At 53.5% G+C, this 16,092-nt stretch overlaps 1 protein-coding gene across 1 annotated transcript in view; it reads right to left on the reverse strand.

Moving 5' to 3' along the window:
- Positions 1 to 760: 760 nt before the first annotated feature.
- The window catches only part of Rptor (regulatory associated protein of MTOR complex 1), a 291,246-nt gene continuing 275,914 nt past the window's right edge, over positions 761 to 16,092 (reverse strand). Inside the window, exons 25-34 of the mRNA XM_052197679.1 lie at positions 14,050 to 14,155; positions 12,964 to 13,078; positions 11,563 to 11,687; positions 9,168 to 9,272; positions 7,563 to 7,669; positions 5,814 to 5,941; positions 5,195 to 5,281; positions 4,151 to 4,267; positions 3,651 to 3,780; positions 761 to 2,976 (exon numbers count right to left, since the gene is read on the reverse strand). Of these exons, the coding sequence (XP_052053639.1) occupies positions 2,908 to 2,976; positions 3,651 to 3,780; positions 4,151 to 4,267; positions 5,195 to 5,281; positions 5,814 to 5,941; positions 7,563 to 7,669; positions 9,168 to 9,272; positions 11,563 to 11,687; positions 12,964 to 13,078; positions 14,050 to 14,155 (1,089 nt within the window). The 3' untranslated portion in view covers positions 761 to 2,907. The remainder of the gene's footprint in view (positions 2,977 to 3,650; positions 3,781 to 4,150; positions 4,268 to 5,194; positions 5,282 to 5,813; positions 5,942 to 7,562; positions 7,670 to 9,167; positions 9,273 to 11,562; positions 11,688 to 12,963; positions 13,079 to 14,049; positions 14,156 to 16,092) is intronic.

The raw sequence follows: 16,092 nt of genomic DNA on the forward strand, positions 1-16,092 counted from the left end.
AGTGCTACAAACATCAGTACATTAGCCCAGAGGCCAGTGACCACTAACATCAACTGGGTAAGCAGTCTTGGGAGTGTCAAAACCCGGGTGTGTCTGGACTGCTTCTTCCTGAGGTATGAAGCCTCCCTGTGCCCGTGTACTGCCATGCCCATCGGTCTTTGTCCTACTGTCTTCTCACAGGGCTAGTTAGACTAGACTACTGCTGCCCACGACCTCATGTTGAGCCGTGTACAGATGTTTCCACCACAGTCATGCTGAGGAGCTGGGGGAGGGGCAGACGGAGTTCCAGTATCTGGGCTGGAGACGGCTCAGCTCTGCAGGCCTCCTCCTTCCCTATGTGCTCTTGAAGTCACCTCCTTGCCTTCCACTCCTGTCCTGCCCCCTACACCTGAGGTGTCCTTCCACTCAACAGGAATGTGTGTGTTCTAATCAGACCAGTGACCAGATCAGTATGACCCAAGAGGCCGAATCCCTCTGGCCAGTGAGGGCAGGGTGTGCTGAGACCGGGATGGGGAGGCAGACACTCGCAGGAGGTGGTGGGGGCACAGCCTGGTACAATGACCGCATGAGACTGGCTGAGGGAGCGCTGAACCTAGGACACGCCCATTAACAGCCTGCTGTCTGCCCTCACAGACCACAAAGCTGGGCCTGTCTCCCCAGGTCTGGCTGCACACCTCTGCCAGTCCCTTAGAGGAGGACTTGGTTTTGCTGAGGGAAGCAACAATACTAACAGGGAAACAGGACAGCCATGTGAAGCTGGTCTGTGTAAATGCGGGAAAACCTTATTAATGACAAGGCCAGAGTCATCACAGGAATCCCAGTCACAATGCCTCAAGATCTCCATGGCAACCAGCATGTCTTCCCTTCCACCCAGGCCCAAGAGGGGTAGATACAGTGGCCCTGTCTTGGGCCGAGACTGTTCCATCCCAGGGGCCCAGGGACTGCAGAAGCCACGAGGACACAGCCCTTCTGGCCACCCTCACCCCACCGTTCTCATCTGGAAGGGCAGTGATGTCTCACGGCTTTCTTCTTTATTAATACTCTGTTGCTGTCACTGCTCTGGACGCCACTGCAGTTCTGTGTCCTGTCAGTCCTTTCAACTCTCATTTTGGTAAAATAAATAGAGACAATGAACTCTAGGTCAGCGCTCTCTCGAGCCTTGCTTAGCTTCATGATTGAATTTTCGCATCAGACTTGTGAAGGCCCAGCCTGTGGGCAAGATGCAAACACTGGTTCCACAAGGGCAGGGAAGCAGCCCAGCCCGTCAGGCAGCCCTGTGTGGCTGAAACCGAATCCCCGGTTGGACAAGGACTGAGCTGAAGCATACTCAGCCGCTGGTGCACTCTGCAGAACTGAGCAGAGGCAAGCTGGGTGGTTCTTGGGCCTTCCTGACTGCACACTGCTGTCCAGCCCGCCCGACCATGGCCCGACACGGATGTGACTTCCTCCAGCCCCTCCTGTTGGGAGAATGCGTTTCCAGGGGCAGCACCAGGGTACCCTGTCCTGCTTGCTCAGCTCAGCCTGTAGGGATCCTCTCACAGGGAAGATGCTCTTGGCTAAAACAGGTCCACTGAGCACAGCACAGGGACCCAGCCTCTGCCACAGACGTCCCAACCCATGTCCCCGGGCTCCTGTTGGCACTCGTCCTCCTCTGAAAGATCCTGATTCCCAGGAAAAACGGAAAATGCTTTTCAAAACATCATTGTGCTGTGTCCTGCTTGTGTGCAATTGCTCTGCAGTGCTGTCCATCCAAGGCTGCATGTCCACGGTCCCTCACTTGCAAGTGCACACAGGCACATGTCAGGCACACCAGGACACTGCTGCACTCTTCCTCAGCACAGACTGCATCATGCAACCTCAGTCCCACCGTCAACAGAGCTGCTGCTGCTCTCGAGCCTCTGGGTCCAGGGACGTCTCTGAACCTGTGTGTGGTGAGGCTAGCACGTGTGCGCGTGCGTGTGGCCGGCCACAGTGCCCATATATGTGCAGGAGGGGAGACTGTGGGCCTGCACGAATGCACACCCAAATGTGCACGGGCAGGAAGACCAGGGCATCCATGTCAGCATGGATGAGGAGGCTGTGTGCTTGCATGCGTGTGTGCCTGTGTGTGGCACTAGCAGGAAATAGGGCCGTGGCCACTGTTGCTGCCCTATGGGAGAGAAGCACTTCAGAATATGCCTGCCAGATGGGGCAGTCGCTAACTATTGATCTGCCTCACCTGCCCAGATCCAGACCCTCTCCTGCAGCCAGCTCACGTGAGGGCGCCAGGCTGGACCTCAGAGGTCTAGCTGGGCAGGACGGGGACCCCTTTCCTCATAGCACCATGACATACTCAGTGGGCTGGGCTGCCTTGGTGCTCTAGGAGGGCCAGGCTTAGACTTCCTACCTTGTAGCAGGAGAGGCCTTCCCTCTTTCCTTCCTTCTCTCCTTCCCCCTTTTCTTCCCCCAGTTGCTTTTATCCATCTCCCAGCACTGGCCAGCCTATTCCAAGAGGACAGCAGGGCCGGGCCGGGCCATGGCTCTTAGGAGCCCCAACATGGCTATTCTATAGGGCGCTGTCTGTTCTATAACTAATGCTTTGATCGCATGGGAAAAAATCAAATGTGTCCCGTGTAAAACTTCAGAAGGAAGCAGGGCAGGAAAGGACAGTGCCACCCTGAGGAGGTCCTTCTTGCCTGTGCTGGCTTTCGATGGGAAGCTGTGTCAAACCCTTCCCTGCTCTGGACCTGTACGTTACAGTGAAGACAGAAGAAAGGATGTGCAAGCCCCCTTCAGCTGACCACGGCCAAGTCAGGAGCCGGGGCTGGCAGGTGGGTGGGTAGGTGGGCACTGCATCCTGAGCAGTGCAGGCTGGTTCACTATGTACAGCGGAGGGTGGCTGCAGCCTGGCAGGGGTCCTAGGAGCCGCTATCTGACACGCTTTTCCACTGAATACACCGAAATGTAGTAGTCATTGCTTCCTACGGCCAGATGAGGCTGTGTGGGGAGAGAGAAAGCACGTGAGCAGGACCTGTGATGCGGTAGGAGCTGCGTCACTGGGGTAGAGGAAGGGTGGGTGTAGGCTGCCTGGGCTCCAGGCTGAGCTCTAGCAGGGGTGAGGAGTAATAGCTATAACACCTCTGAACTCCACACGGGCACAGAAATGAGGGTCATTAACTGCCAGATTCTAGCAGGAAAGATGTATCATCCAAATTCCATTACAGGTGATTTGCATACTACCCACAATTCCCTGAAGCTTCCTTTTAGGACTGCCCCCCTGGGATGGTTCTGGGAATCCGATGCTGTGCACTTCAACAGTGCTATACACAGACTCCTGTGGAGCCCACTCTGCAAAATCCTAACCAACACCAAAATCCATGAGTGATTACGGTTATAGACACACATGCCCAGTGACACCCCCTACTGTTCCCAAGCCGGAGGACACCGGCTGTTTCCCTGTGCTATCCATTTTTACCTGAGCATTAAGAACTGGGTTTGGTTTCTAGAGGGCAGGGCAATGCTTTCCTGGATACCCCAGGCCTAGCAGATCTTAGTCCTTTATATTCTTGGATTCGGGAAGGAGGAACCCAGGCTTTCTGGGTTACTCCCCTCCTCACGCCCCCGCCCCCTCAGCCCCCACTTCCCAGAAACCCAGGAGTGAAGGTACAGACCCAGTGTGGGTGGAAAGCCAGGCAGCTGATGGCCCCGACACGCTGGCCCATGAACCCATCATAGTATTTGATGTTGTTGATCAGCTCCCCATTTCCGTTGTAGATGGCTGTGAACTGGTTCATGGAGCCACTGCAGAGGGAGGGAAAGACGGTCAGCACATTAGTTTCTATCTCCCTGTGGTGCAGGAGGAAGACAGTCCAAGGGGTTGGCTAAGAGTTACATCATGCGGGGCCATAGGCCAGGAGGTCCATCTGTGTGCCACCCCGGGGCAGGAAGTGGCTACTCCTTTGTTATTGTCAGGAACAACCAGGACTGTCCCCAGAGATGCCAGGGGACAGGTGTTCTCAAAGCTGGATAAGGCAGGGGAGCATCTTTTGTTTTTGTTTCAGGGTAGTACAGTTACACCCTCTAAAGTCTTCTTTCAAAGGCACGGTGGGGTGGAGGAGAGAGCCCAGGCTGTGCACTCTGAAGCAGGGCTGCGTGGAGGCAGGGTACCTACCAGGCGATCAGGTTTGCCTGGGGGTGGATGTCGAGGGCTGTCAGCCCCTTCACAATCTGCATTACATTCACAGACTCAGGCATCCGAGGATCGAAGAAGCGCACATCTCCATTGACACTGTGAGAGAGGACCAGGGTGATGCTTGCTGGTGGCAGCCTTAGGGATACTACCTGGAGCCGCTGGCTCTGAAGGGCGGCATAACTGGCCTTGAGTTTCCATGTCCACTTGCATGCGACGGTAAAGCCAAAGCTGCGGAGACTCCCGGGACCTCTCCAAGGGCCGACCAGTGGAGTCCAGATCCCCACAGCATGCCACCCCACTGGTCTTGGCAGCCAGGGCTCCCACCAAGCTGCCCTCTCAAGCCAGAAAAGGCTAGGATTGACTAAAGGAAGCTGCCAAGCGCACACAAAGCAGGGCACACCAGGGCCAGAGAAGAGATTAGAAGTAAGGTCAAGAACAGCATCGTCAGAGGCAGAAGAAGATGGCTGGGGAGCCTGGTGCTGCTCAGCCCCACAGGGCCAGGCCGCCTTGCTCGGGGTCCTTCTGCTTCCGTGTCCACTCCAAGAACTATGCTTTGCTTTGTGCCCAGACAAGGGAGGGAAGGGCATCTCTCTGAAGAAGTGGTGGCTTTGTGACAGTGAATCATGCCTGCTGTTTCTTTAACAGCAGATAAAGATCCACTGCTCTCAGCACAGTATCTACTGAGCAGCAGGCCTGAGTTGACGTGCACACGCACTGGCTGACTAGTGAGGTGGCCCGCTGGGGTTGTGCTGCCCGCCTGCCCGCCCGCCAGGGGCTTTCTGCTTTGCTGCTCCTGTGAGGGACACATCTGCTTGCACATCTCCTCCTTCAGCCCAGGCCAGCCAAGCCCACCCCCACTCTTGCTCTGACCTCTGACCTTTCAGGCCAATCACAGATTGGCCAATCACAATTACTGCCCTGAAATGCCAACAGTCCCTAGCTATTTAAATACCAAGGACATATTTAAATGGAGGGAAAATAATGTTTTCACAGCAAATGTGTCATGCATATTTTGCTCCTTACCTCACACTCACGATGTGGCCCTCAGGGTGCTTCTGCAGGTAGGCCTTCACCACCCATGCTGTGTGCTCCCGGTAAGTCATGACCCGGCTAGAGGAGGAAGGTGTGGTCAGGACCGCCCAGCCCGGCTCCTCTCCCCCATTGCTCAGGGAACTGCAGGGAGGACTAGGAGTGGTGTCAACTGGAGCTGGCAGCCCTGCCCTCAGGCCGAGCCTCAGGAGGACACCCAGAACAGAGGCTCCAGCTAGGCTGTCCTAGGCCACCCCCTCATTTCTCTGCCCTCTGTTTCCCCAGTTCTGGCCTTGAAGCCTTGGTGCTGTTTTTGGGATGAGGAAGACCTGGTCCTGCCTTAGCTGGCAGTTTAGAGAGAAGGTCACGGTTTCTGCTTGTGGGGTCAACCCGAGGAAGCCAGGCAGTGGAAGGTGAAGGAAGCGCCCCCTGAGCCGTCTTGCTAGCCCTATGTGCTGTGCTGTCTTCCTGTCTGGAGCCAGAGGTCTATTGTGCACTCCTGAAGACACTTCACCTCACTGAGCATTCTGAACCTATTACTGGCAATGGGGTGACCTCTGCCATCTGGAAGGAGCTTCAATAGTGTTAAGGAGGGGGGAGATGTGACCATTACCATTCACTGAGTGCCATCCTCCTGTCGTAGACACGGATCGAGCCATCACCCAGGCCAGCCACAATGAGTGAGCGGTGAGAATCACAAGATAGACTTGTCACACAGCTGTCAGCCCCCGTGGGGATGTCCTAAGCCCAAAAAGAGAGCAGCGAGGAGCGTTGAGGGGCTGTAGTATGTTCTGTGGAAATATCCTCTTTTCTCGCCAGTTCAGAAACTGGTCTCCACCTGCAATGCTATCACAGGCCAGAGGAACTGGGCCAAGGGTAGTGCAAAGCTCACAGGGCATCAGTCATGCCCTTGTCTGCATGAGCGTCTGCCCCAGCCTGTGCCTACTAGCCAGGTAGAGCAGAGTCTGTGAGCCTGTGCATGGGCAGAGCCTGGAAGGCACCTGTGGGGATGCCTGGCTCTCAGTGCCAATTAAACTTTCCAGCAATATATCCCTTTCCTGAAAAGAAAGACGAAGCACATTTTGGCAGGGAGGGAGCCTCGTTAGCTCTCTCCTCAAGGCCCTAATTAGCCAGGGAAGACCTAAGGAAAGGCTTCTCTGCTCCCTGTGGTGGCCATAAATCCTGCCGAAGGGCAAGGGGTGATGAATGGAAGCAAGAAGGAATGGGAGCTGGAAATGGGCCTCAGAGGGAAAAGTGCTTTCTAATCAGATGGGCTGAGCCTGAGAGGGACCCGTGGGATGCGGAGGAGGTGTGAGTGGGGGAGGTTGTGACAGAGCCCCACTCCTGCCTTTGCAGCTGATGTGATGACACCCAAGGAGGCCCTGTACCTGCAGGAGCCCCAGATGGTCCCTCACAGCACCCTCAGGAGTAGGAACAAGCCGGCACTATCTCCCTGTAGGGACAGGGACCCTGAAAGACAGTGTTTCACTGTTTGGTGGCATCGTGGGTCTTGAGGATGCACGGGAGCTTCTAGAAGGTGCTGGTGGACAGCCCACAAGTCTTGCCAGCTCTTGTCACTCCTACCTGTCTCTGCCCCTCTGTTCTATGGCAGAGCCATGATTTGTCCAGGTCTCCACTTTGGCAGGGCAGGCTGGGGAGTGTGGAGGCCTAGTCTATGATCTGTGTGTCTTTGGGCACCAGGAAGACAGCTACCTGTGTGCTGTCCTTACACTTTCTGGGACCTCTGCCTTGGATCTGAAGGAGGCAGGTACAATTGGACTCTGGCAAGGAAGCCCAGGCATCTGAGTCAAAACCAATACACTATTAAAATGGAAAATTTGGAGCTGGACTGGTCTATACAGTAAGATTATATCTCAAAAACAAACTAACAATCTTGAAAATAAAACCTGGTTTAAGTTAAGGGGCTGAATTCCAGCTCAGGGGAGGTGCTTAGCATACACAGGGCCCTGCCTTCTGCACGCAGCACCACAGGGTAAGAAGAGAGACGCAGATGTCAAACAGTTAATGGTTCTCATCTAAGATACTTCACCCTACTGATTTCTGATATTCCCTAATTTGCATGGAGAAAACAATATTTGGAAATAATTTGGGTTAGCATAACCTTAATTACCACTGTAATGCAGGGTCAAAGTGCAGAGGCCTAGTCTGTGTTCTGTGTACACATCAATGTGTACCCAGGAGTAACTAGCTTTCACCTGGCAGCAAGACGCCACCTCCCCACCTGCCTTCCCTCACACAGATCGCTGTCACTGTCTGCAGAGGGTGGGATCTGTTTTGTGAGTAGGAGCATGCAGTTGTAGCATGGTGAAGTGTGGGTCTGTGCAGGGCCTGGAGTGGTTACCTGCACCTTCGTCTCCCGGTCAGTGTCCCAGATCCGGACAATGCGCACGTCCCCTGAGCTCATGAGGAGGCCAGTCTCTTGTTCCCAGTCTACCACCATCCCAGCTCCTGGGGAAACAGTGGCGTCACCATGTCAAACAATGGCTCGGGCAAGATGGGGCTGTGCTGGGCATCCCCTTGTTCATGTACGGCCAGGATGCTGCAGCAATGCTCACGTGAACTCTGCGCTCTCCTAGACCCTTACACTCCACCCAGCCATGGCACTGAGTCACAGGACAACAGGGCCTCAGAAGCTCTGTCCACCAAATATATCTTCTGTAACTCTGAGATGTAAGTAGCAGGTCACCTTTCCGTGGCCTCCAGGCCACGTCAGACCACCAAGTCCTAGTTCTCCCAGAAAAGCAGAGGTTCTCCACAGGCCATGGCCACTGGACGCTCTAGCACAGCGTAAGGTGAGGAGCGTCCTGAGTACCCAGAGGAGACAAGCGGGCAAGCACGACATAACCAAGCTCCTGGCTTGGTGCAGGCGCACCTGTCATCCCAGCTACCGAGACAGCAAGATGGGCAACTTGGCTTAGCTCTCAGGAGTTCTCAAAAGGTCATTCTGTTCACATGGGCGTGTACCTCCATCAGAGCCAAGTGTCTGCAAAGCAAGCTCTGTACACAAGGCACACCTATGGTGGCTGGCAACAAAACATTGATGTTTCGTTGTCCTCTGGTAAAGCAGACACAGGCATGGTCAGAGGCTGAACATACCTATGGGGGTACGTTCGGAAGCCATGGGGGCAGGAGCTGGTTTGGGCGCACACATTGGCTCTCTTCATCCCTGCTCCTCAGTGATGAGGAGGCACATGCCCAGCATGACTGCGGGCCAGGCACGGGAGCAGTCCCAGAGCATTTCCTGGGAAAGCTGACACTATGTGCAGACCCTCGGGACTTCACTCATTCCTCATCTTAGTTAGCCCTGACTTCCCGCCACAAGCCACTCAGGTTTCCCTCCTCATAACTCTGGTGGCCACGGGTCCCTCCAGCCTAGGCAAATGTGGGCGTGGCAAGATTCCACCACCAGAAGCAGATCACTACTCAGTGGTCTTGGGAAAGAACACAGCTGGCAGAGGACAGACACCGTGCCAGCCTGCTGGCACTGGCCAGCAAAAGTGCTTTTCCAAGCCACATCTAACTACCTGCAGTTCTGCCTGTGACCTGGCCAAACTGAGAACCTGGCAGAGCACTGGAATCCTGAGGGTTACCAGTTCTTGTGCTTTCCAGGGAGATCACTGGTGATTTTAGGACCTCAGAACTGACCGGGTGTCCTGGAGGAGTCAGAACTTTGTTCTACATACTTCTAGGTGGCCGCCTTCTTTTTTTTTTTCTTCTTCTTCTTCTTTTTTTTTTTTTTTCCCGAGACAGGGTTTCTCTGTGTAGCCCTGGCTGTCCTGGAACTCACTCTGTAGACCAGGCTGGCCTCGAACTCAGAAATCCGCCTGCCTATCTCCCAGAGTGCTGGGATTATAGGCGTGCACCACCACCGCCCATAGATGGCCTTCTTCTAGGGAACCAAGACCCGCCTCCCACTGCCAGCAGTGTGTCTGAGAGCCCAACCTACCTCGTGTTGTCGGAAGCATGTCTGAGAGCCCTTGCCACGCAGTTACCATCTCTGGATTCTTTTCCAAATCAGCAAAGTTTTTCCAGACCCTGATGGCACCATCATCTAGGAAAGGAGAAAGCAGTACACCCCATGGCCTAGAGGTCGTGCCCCACCCCATCTCCACAACACAGCTGCAGTGCTCTCAATGCCTATTCCCGCTATTCTGATACAAGCGACCAGTAAAAGACAGGTGTAAAGGGAGACAGGGCCACGGTGGTCCCCGCCCTGGAAAGAAAGCGCAGGCCACATGTCAGTGGCCTGGTGGCATGGCTAGCTCTCCTTCCCAGAGTCAGCAGCACAAACCACTCTGTCCTTCCCAAGGGCCCAGGCACTCAGAGTTTTCCAGAAGAGAAGCTTTGCAGCCTTCGTCCTTACCCACACTGCCGCTGGTCCTCTGTATACCCAGCTAGACCTATGGCTGGAGAGGACAGAGGCGGGGATCTCCAGACCAAAACACAGACCCATCTGCCTGCTTTCAGGGCCCTTCCTTTGCTTCTCCCTTGAAAGGATGGCTGCAGTCACTTTGATGCCTTTCCCTTCGTTCTCTTTCTTCCTATTTGGTGCCTTGGGGCTCTCGATCTGACCCTGACCTCTCCTCTAGCCCCAGCTGTGCCCTGAGGGTCCCTGGGATAGTGCTGATGCTGTGGGTCCTGAGGTGGCATTGCTAGATGCTGTCTTTTATGGCCATGTCTTCACTTAAAAAGGAAATGGGACAATTTGTCAGTGTAGCAAACACGAAAACAAACAAGGAAGCAAGATGGAGGTATGCCCGCTCAACAACCTGTCATGAGAATATGCTGACTGAAACGAGCACACGGGTGTAACCACCAATGGCCTGGGAAGCAGGCAGCTCCCAACCATCAGGAGTAGATACTAGGCAGTCTGTGAGGGCAAGTGGAACCTCTGAAAGGCCATAGAGATCCCAACTCCAGGCGGCTCGGCAGATGCTGGTCTCTAATGCACCTAACAAGCATGAGTGTGTACTCAAGCAACAAGTGACCCTCCAGTGACCACATATCCCACCAGGAGCTTCTGTCTCTGGCCTGGCTCTGTGACCTTGGTGACTGCTGAGTGTCTGGTGCACTGGTTGACCTGGATAAGCACAACTAGGCTGACAAGCCAGCCTCCATCATCTCGGAGCATCTGCAGGAAGGAGAGCCAGCACTGCTCACTGTCCTTCCCTTACCAGTGGAGGTGGGTGTGGCGGCTTGTTGTGTACTGGGCTATTGGACTTGAGAGCTATTTGGACCACCTCTAGCTGCTGTCTGTGAGTCCTGCCTCTGGGTATCAACTACATCATTTAGGCTGGACTATCAGGCTGTAGGATTAATTCGCTGCAAGTCGTTTCCCCTTTTAGGTGTGAACAATAAACCATGTATTCGTAAATCATGCTCAAGACACCAATGGTCTCAGTGGCTTAGACACCAAGTCCAGGCCCAGAATGAGGACTGTGAGCTCAGGACACCTTCATCAGCGTCACAGTCATCTTTCTACCTGACATCAGTGGGAGGTCATCAGAGCTGGCGTTATCTTGTTTTTGCAGTTTTTGTGCTGCTAGGAACACAGCATGGGGCTCTGTGATGCCAGGCAAGCACACAACCACGAAACTGTCCCTGATCCAGGAATCGTGCCTTAAAGTGTTTGAGCAACTGTAGCCAGGGTGGAGCTCTGCTGGAAGAGCTCACTGTGCAAGCGTGAAGCCCTGGTCTCAGTTCATAGCACTATAACATGGGGTAAAGTGACACTCAACTGTAATTCTAGACAGTCAGCATTTGGGAGTCAGAGATGAAGATGATAGGAGTTCAAGGTCATCCTTAGGTATATAGAGAGCTTGAGGCTGGACTGGGCTATAAGAGACCTTGTCTTAAACAAAGGGATACAACACAAAATAAACCAACTGCAACCTAGGAAAAGCATCTTAATCTTGTTCAACACAAGCATGATATTAAGACATTTCAGGTGAAAAAAAAATCAAAACCAGAACTCTGAGAGAGAGCCATTCCTGCTTCAGAAACACTCCTCATCTACCTTCAGAAGCTGGCCTGCAAAAGATAGCTGGACCTAGTGTGGGAGCCAAGGGAGGAGGGAGTTGATGGCACTGGAGGTTGGGGGCAGCATGGGCCCTGGAGGACATTATGACCTCTGGTGTACTCCTTTGTTGTCACGTGTATCTGGATCTCCCATGGGTCCCTCCTGAAGGTTAGGGGCTAGAGGCTGACATGGTATTTCTAGTCATGGAAGGGGAGGGGCGCTTGGAGAGAAGACGGTCCCAGAGCTCTGACCATCAGGTTGCCTGTGTCCCTGCCCTTTCCCTCACACACATCCAGGCCTGGGCCACAGCAGTCCTACTCACCAGTGGCTGTCAGCAGCAAGGAGCAGTCCTGCCCATTCAGGTACTCCATGGCGGTCACCCTGGTGTACCGAGGGTTGCCATTGTGGAAATAGTCCAGCTTCTCTCCTTTCTCCCAGTCCCAAAAACTTGAAGGAATAAGAGGGAAGGCAGAAAGATAGTCACTAGGGGAACATGAGTCAGAATCCAGTGGGGGCACAGCCTCACGTCATGTATGGCTGCAACCAGAGCGGAGCAGAAGCTGCCAGCATGAGTGAGGAGCCTTGTGCAGGCAGGAGGGAGGGATGCACTTCGGTCACTGAGGAACACTGCGCAGCAGCAGTCCATCTCTGGTACACTCCCCACTGAAAGCAGGGACCTGAGATGACAGCCTAACAGTGTGAGAGAGCCTCACAACGGAGCATTACCAGGCCCTGAGGAGGAGGAGGAGGAAATGCTCAAGATGCTACACTATGAGTGAACCATGAAGGAAAGTGAAAGAAGCCAGGCAGAAAGGACAAATACCACAAATTCCACCCAGGAGGTTCCTACAGGCATCATGCTCAGACACAAGAAGGATGGGGCTGATGGCACCCGAGGGAAGGGACTATGTCCACTGGGCAGCTGTGGTGGGGGAGATGAGAGCACTCTAGAGGTGGGTGCAGTTGGCCCTCATAGGATCCACGTGCACTGACAGCACACAGTTAAGATGGCCAGTTCCATTACACACAGTCTTTTTTTTTTTTTTTTGATTTGGTTTTTCTGAGACAGGGTTTCTCTGTGTAGCCGTGGCTGTCCTGGAACTCCCTCTGTAGACCAGGCTGGCCTCGAACTCAGAAATCTGCCTGCCTCTGCCTCCCAGAGTGCTGGGATTACAGGCGTGCGCCTCCACCGCCCGGCATTACACAACAAGGAAGAAAAGAATCGGAGCTCTATGGGCAGTGCATAAACCATGAACACACTCAAGTGGGCAGGTTCCTCACCGTGCCAGGTCAGAACCCAGTACGCATTATACTCTATTCTCTCAGAATGGCACGGTGGTTAACAGCAATGGATGCTCTTTCAGAGGACCTGGGTTCAATTCCCAACATCCACTTGGTGGTTCAAGTTTCATGGCAATTATAGTCGGAGTCTGTAACTCTTGACTCTAGGAGTTCTGACATCTTCACAGACACATGCAAGCAAAATACCAATGCACATACAGTAAAAAAGCGAAAGCAAAGACAAACAAACAAACACACCCCGAAACAACACTCCATTCTCTCTTAGGGACTCTGTCACCCACTTGCTTCTGCAGAACAGGCAAGGAGCAACTTGGTGAGCCCAGCTCCTTCTTTACTAAGGAAGCCCAGGTGGGTCCAGAATGAGGTGGGCCTCAAAAGTGCAACAGGGAGAAGACAGCAGGTGAGCCAGAACCATGCCTACCAGATGCTGTCCTTGTCGGCCACAGCTATGCATGGTGTAAAGGGATGGAATCTGACCACAGAGGGAACTCCAGGGTTCCTGTTCAGAAAGATCTGATCGTCCAGTCTGGTGATCCCTGTAAGAGACAATTGGAGCCGGATTCTCATCTACAGCAGCACTGAGATTGTCTTTAGGAGAGTTGAAGCAGAGGGACAGCTGGGATCAAAGAAAAGGCTGAAAGGACACGCTGAGGAAATGGGGTGGCTTTAGCCAGGTGTATCCACAGCTCTGGGGTCTATGCCTTTGTTTGGCTCTGTCTTACAGCTCCTGGTAGAACTAGCCACTGACTTAACCACACTGACCCTCTGCCATAGCTACCCTCTGTGAGAAAAACTGGCTGGAGACGTGAAGTGGCCTCTGCCTGTGACTCTCACGCAGTCAGAGCTGTGGGACTACACTTGGTAGGATAGCATCACGCTGAATTCCTCAAGAGAGGAGATAAAGACCCTGGGCTTGGGTGAGGTAGTCTAGCCCACATTCTTGCTACTCTTGACATGGCCATGTCCTCCAGGCCTGGCGGGGGGGGGGGGGGCGCGGACGGGGAGACACACATGATGCAATCAGCTGACAGAAGCTTGCTCTTGAGCCCCTTACAGTAGCAAACATACTGTCCTTGGCTGATCACTAACATGTCCCCAGGTCTGGGAAGGGCTTGGTGAGGGTGTGGTTGTCAAAGTTTGGAAGAATATAACCAGTGGTCATTGCAAGGACAAGGTAATGACAGGTTGGACAAAACCAGGGCCTTGCTTCTGTTACAGGGAAAGGAAAGGACTGAGGTGTGGGTCCCCAGGGCCTGGAAAGGACTAGCACTTCTCTTCTGGAAATTCCAAAAACAGGAGTGATGCTTCTCAGAAGGTCACCAACTAGTGGGGACTTGCCTGCACTGAGACCCCAGGGCAGGGCTATGCTTGAGGAGAAGCCCTCCCCCTGAGGCAGCTTCCTCTTCCCCAACACCATCCCTCCCTGTTCCAGCTGCCTCTACCAGGCAGTGAGCGCTCTGGCCTACAGGAGCAGCACACCAGAGCTTGGGGGCTGGAGGGGACTTACCCTTCTGGATGACCTGCTGTGCCTGCTTCCTGACTCGCGTGTTCCTCAGGAACCGCCACTCACGCTCCTTGCGGATCTGACTCTCTAGGTCATGCTCTTCGGGGATCTTTAGGGACAGAAAACACTGGATTAGGCTCAGCAATGACAAGACAGTCACCTGTAAGCTGGGCATAGTGGCACGTCCACATGAGCCCAGTACTCGGGAATCTGAGGCAGGTTCGAGGCCAGTGTGGTCTATATGGTGAGTTCCAGGCCAGCCTGAGCTACACAGAGAACTGTGTCTCAGAAATAACAAACAATCAAATGACATTCCTCTCTGAGTTTGGTGGTTTGGGTCCTCTAGTCTGGTCCCTGGTGGAAGCCCACTAACAGGAGAAGATGGATCCGTGGGGTGGGGTCCTGAGATTCCCAAACAAGGGAAATGCTTCTGGCCATGCCCAGGCAGTGCTGCTGGCTTTGACAACTGAGCCTGCTTGTGAACACAGGTGTATTTGCTTTCCTTCCTCAAGGGGCTAAATCTCCCCCACTCGTTCTTAAACATCCCAAACACCGAATCAATCAGTGAACAAAGAGGACCCCCTGGCCCAGCCGGAAACAGCGTTTTGCAGAGGCCTTCTGAGGAAGACAGCGCCGGGAAGAGGACCCCAGATGGGACTGTATTTCTTTTTCAGTGTTTCATTGCCATATACTCTTCTTTTTCTCCCCCAAACCCACAAAGAAACACATCCGAACATCAAATTAGGGGCCAGAGGAGGACATCCAATCTGGACACAGGCAGGATGGCCCTGCTTCCCTGAGAGTGTCGATCAGTTTAGAAACCATCCCACAGCAGCAAATGGTTCAGAACCATGAGTTTTACCTCATGATCACGCAGAGCGTGTTAGAAAAGAAATGACCAGTGACATGAGCAACAGCGAGAAGCAGCTTCTGACAGACCCAAGTGTGCAGAGAGAGAGAGAGAGAGAGAGAGAGAGAGACGCACTTTAATGAAACCCAGCTTCTCTGGAGCAGATCAGAAGCAGAGGTCTAAAAGGTGCTTGCAGCAGGAAGAGGGACCTGGTGATGCACGTGTGGGGGTGGACAGGGCAGGCTCCAAAGACAACAAAACAGAGATGATCAAGGCCTGAGGAGACACAGTGGCGGAGGCACAGACAGGCATAAGGAAGCCTGGAGAGTGTCAGACAGTCTGGCACTTGAGCTGTCACTGATGACAGAGCCCTGGTTCTGGACGGTCTCACGGGAGTGAGGGTTGGGGGTGCGGCTGTGCCTCTTCCCAGCATGCGGAAGTGAGTATTCTGCTGACCTGCTATACTTGTGATAGGTTCACAAGATGAACAAGCAGGTAGCAGAAAGTGCAGAGGAAGGCCCACTGAGATGAGGCAGGGCGTTCACTGTGAGAAGGCACATGCACCTCCATCACTGGGGTGACCAGCCCTCAGGATGGAGGGACTAGATGAGACTGGCCTAGAGACCAGAACCCCCCCACTCCCACTTTTTGTGGTTGTGTATTACTCCCCACCCCATTTTCTCTTCCCACCCATTCATATCTGGTCTGAGAAACAACACTTTTCAGTAAGTAAGCATCCAGGCCTGGCTTCTGAGGTCCTCTTTGAGCACAGAATATGGGCTGTTTAACAGCATCACACGATTAGGATAAGACATGCCAATTCTGTACCTCTTGGCTTTTCAGAAAGACCGATTATAGCTGAAGCCTCCTGTGGAGGCACAGGCAGCTGAGATGGAACTGAAAACTGCAGCCCATCCCTTTTCTGGTCACAAAGACCTTGAGGCTTTGGAACATAGGGAAGACAATATATGCAGGTCTCGTGTGGAGTCTAGACCTTGGGGTTATGCCTTACTCTTGGTGTCTTGTGAAGTATTAAGTATAACTTACTACTTATGGTATGTCAAGGAACGTGACTATCAAGATTGAAAACAGGCTTTGGCAAAGGTAAAATTGGGGAGGACCCCAAGGGAAGGCTAATGCTGGCCCTGTAGGCTGAGGACAGGTTACCTGCTCTTCTCACAGACATTGTCATCACC

The sequence above is a fragment of the Apodemus sylvaticus genome, chromosome 10 (assembly GCF_947179515.1).
Source record: "Apodemus sylvaticus chromosome 10, mApoSyl1.1, whole genome shotgun sequence".
Lineage (NCBI taxonomy): Eukaryota > Metazoa > Chordata > Mammalia > Rodentia > Muridae > Apodemus > Apodemus sylvaticus.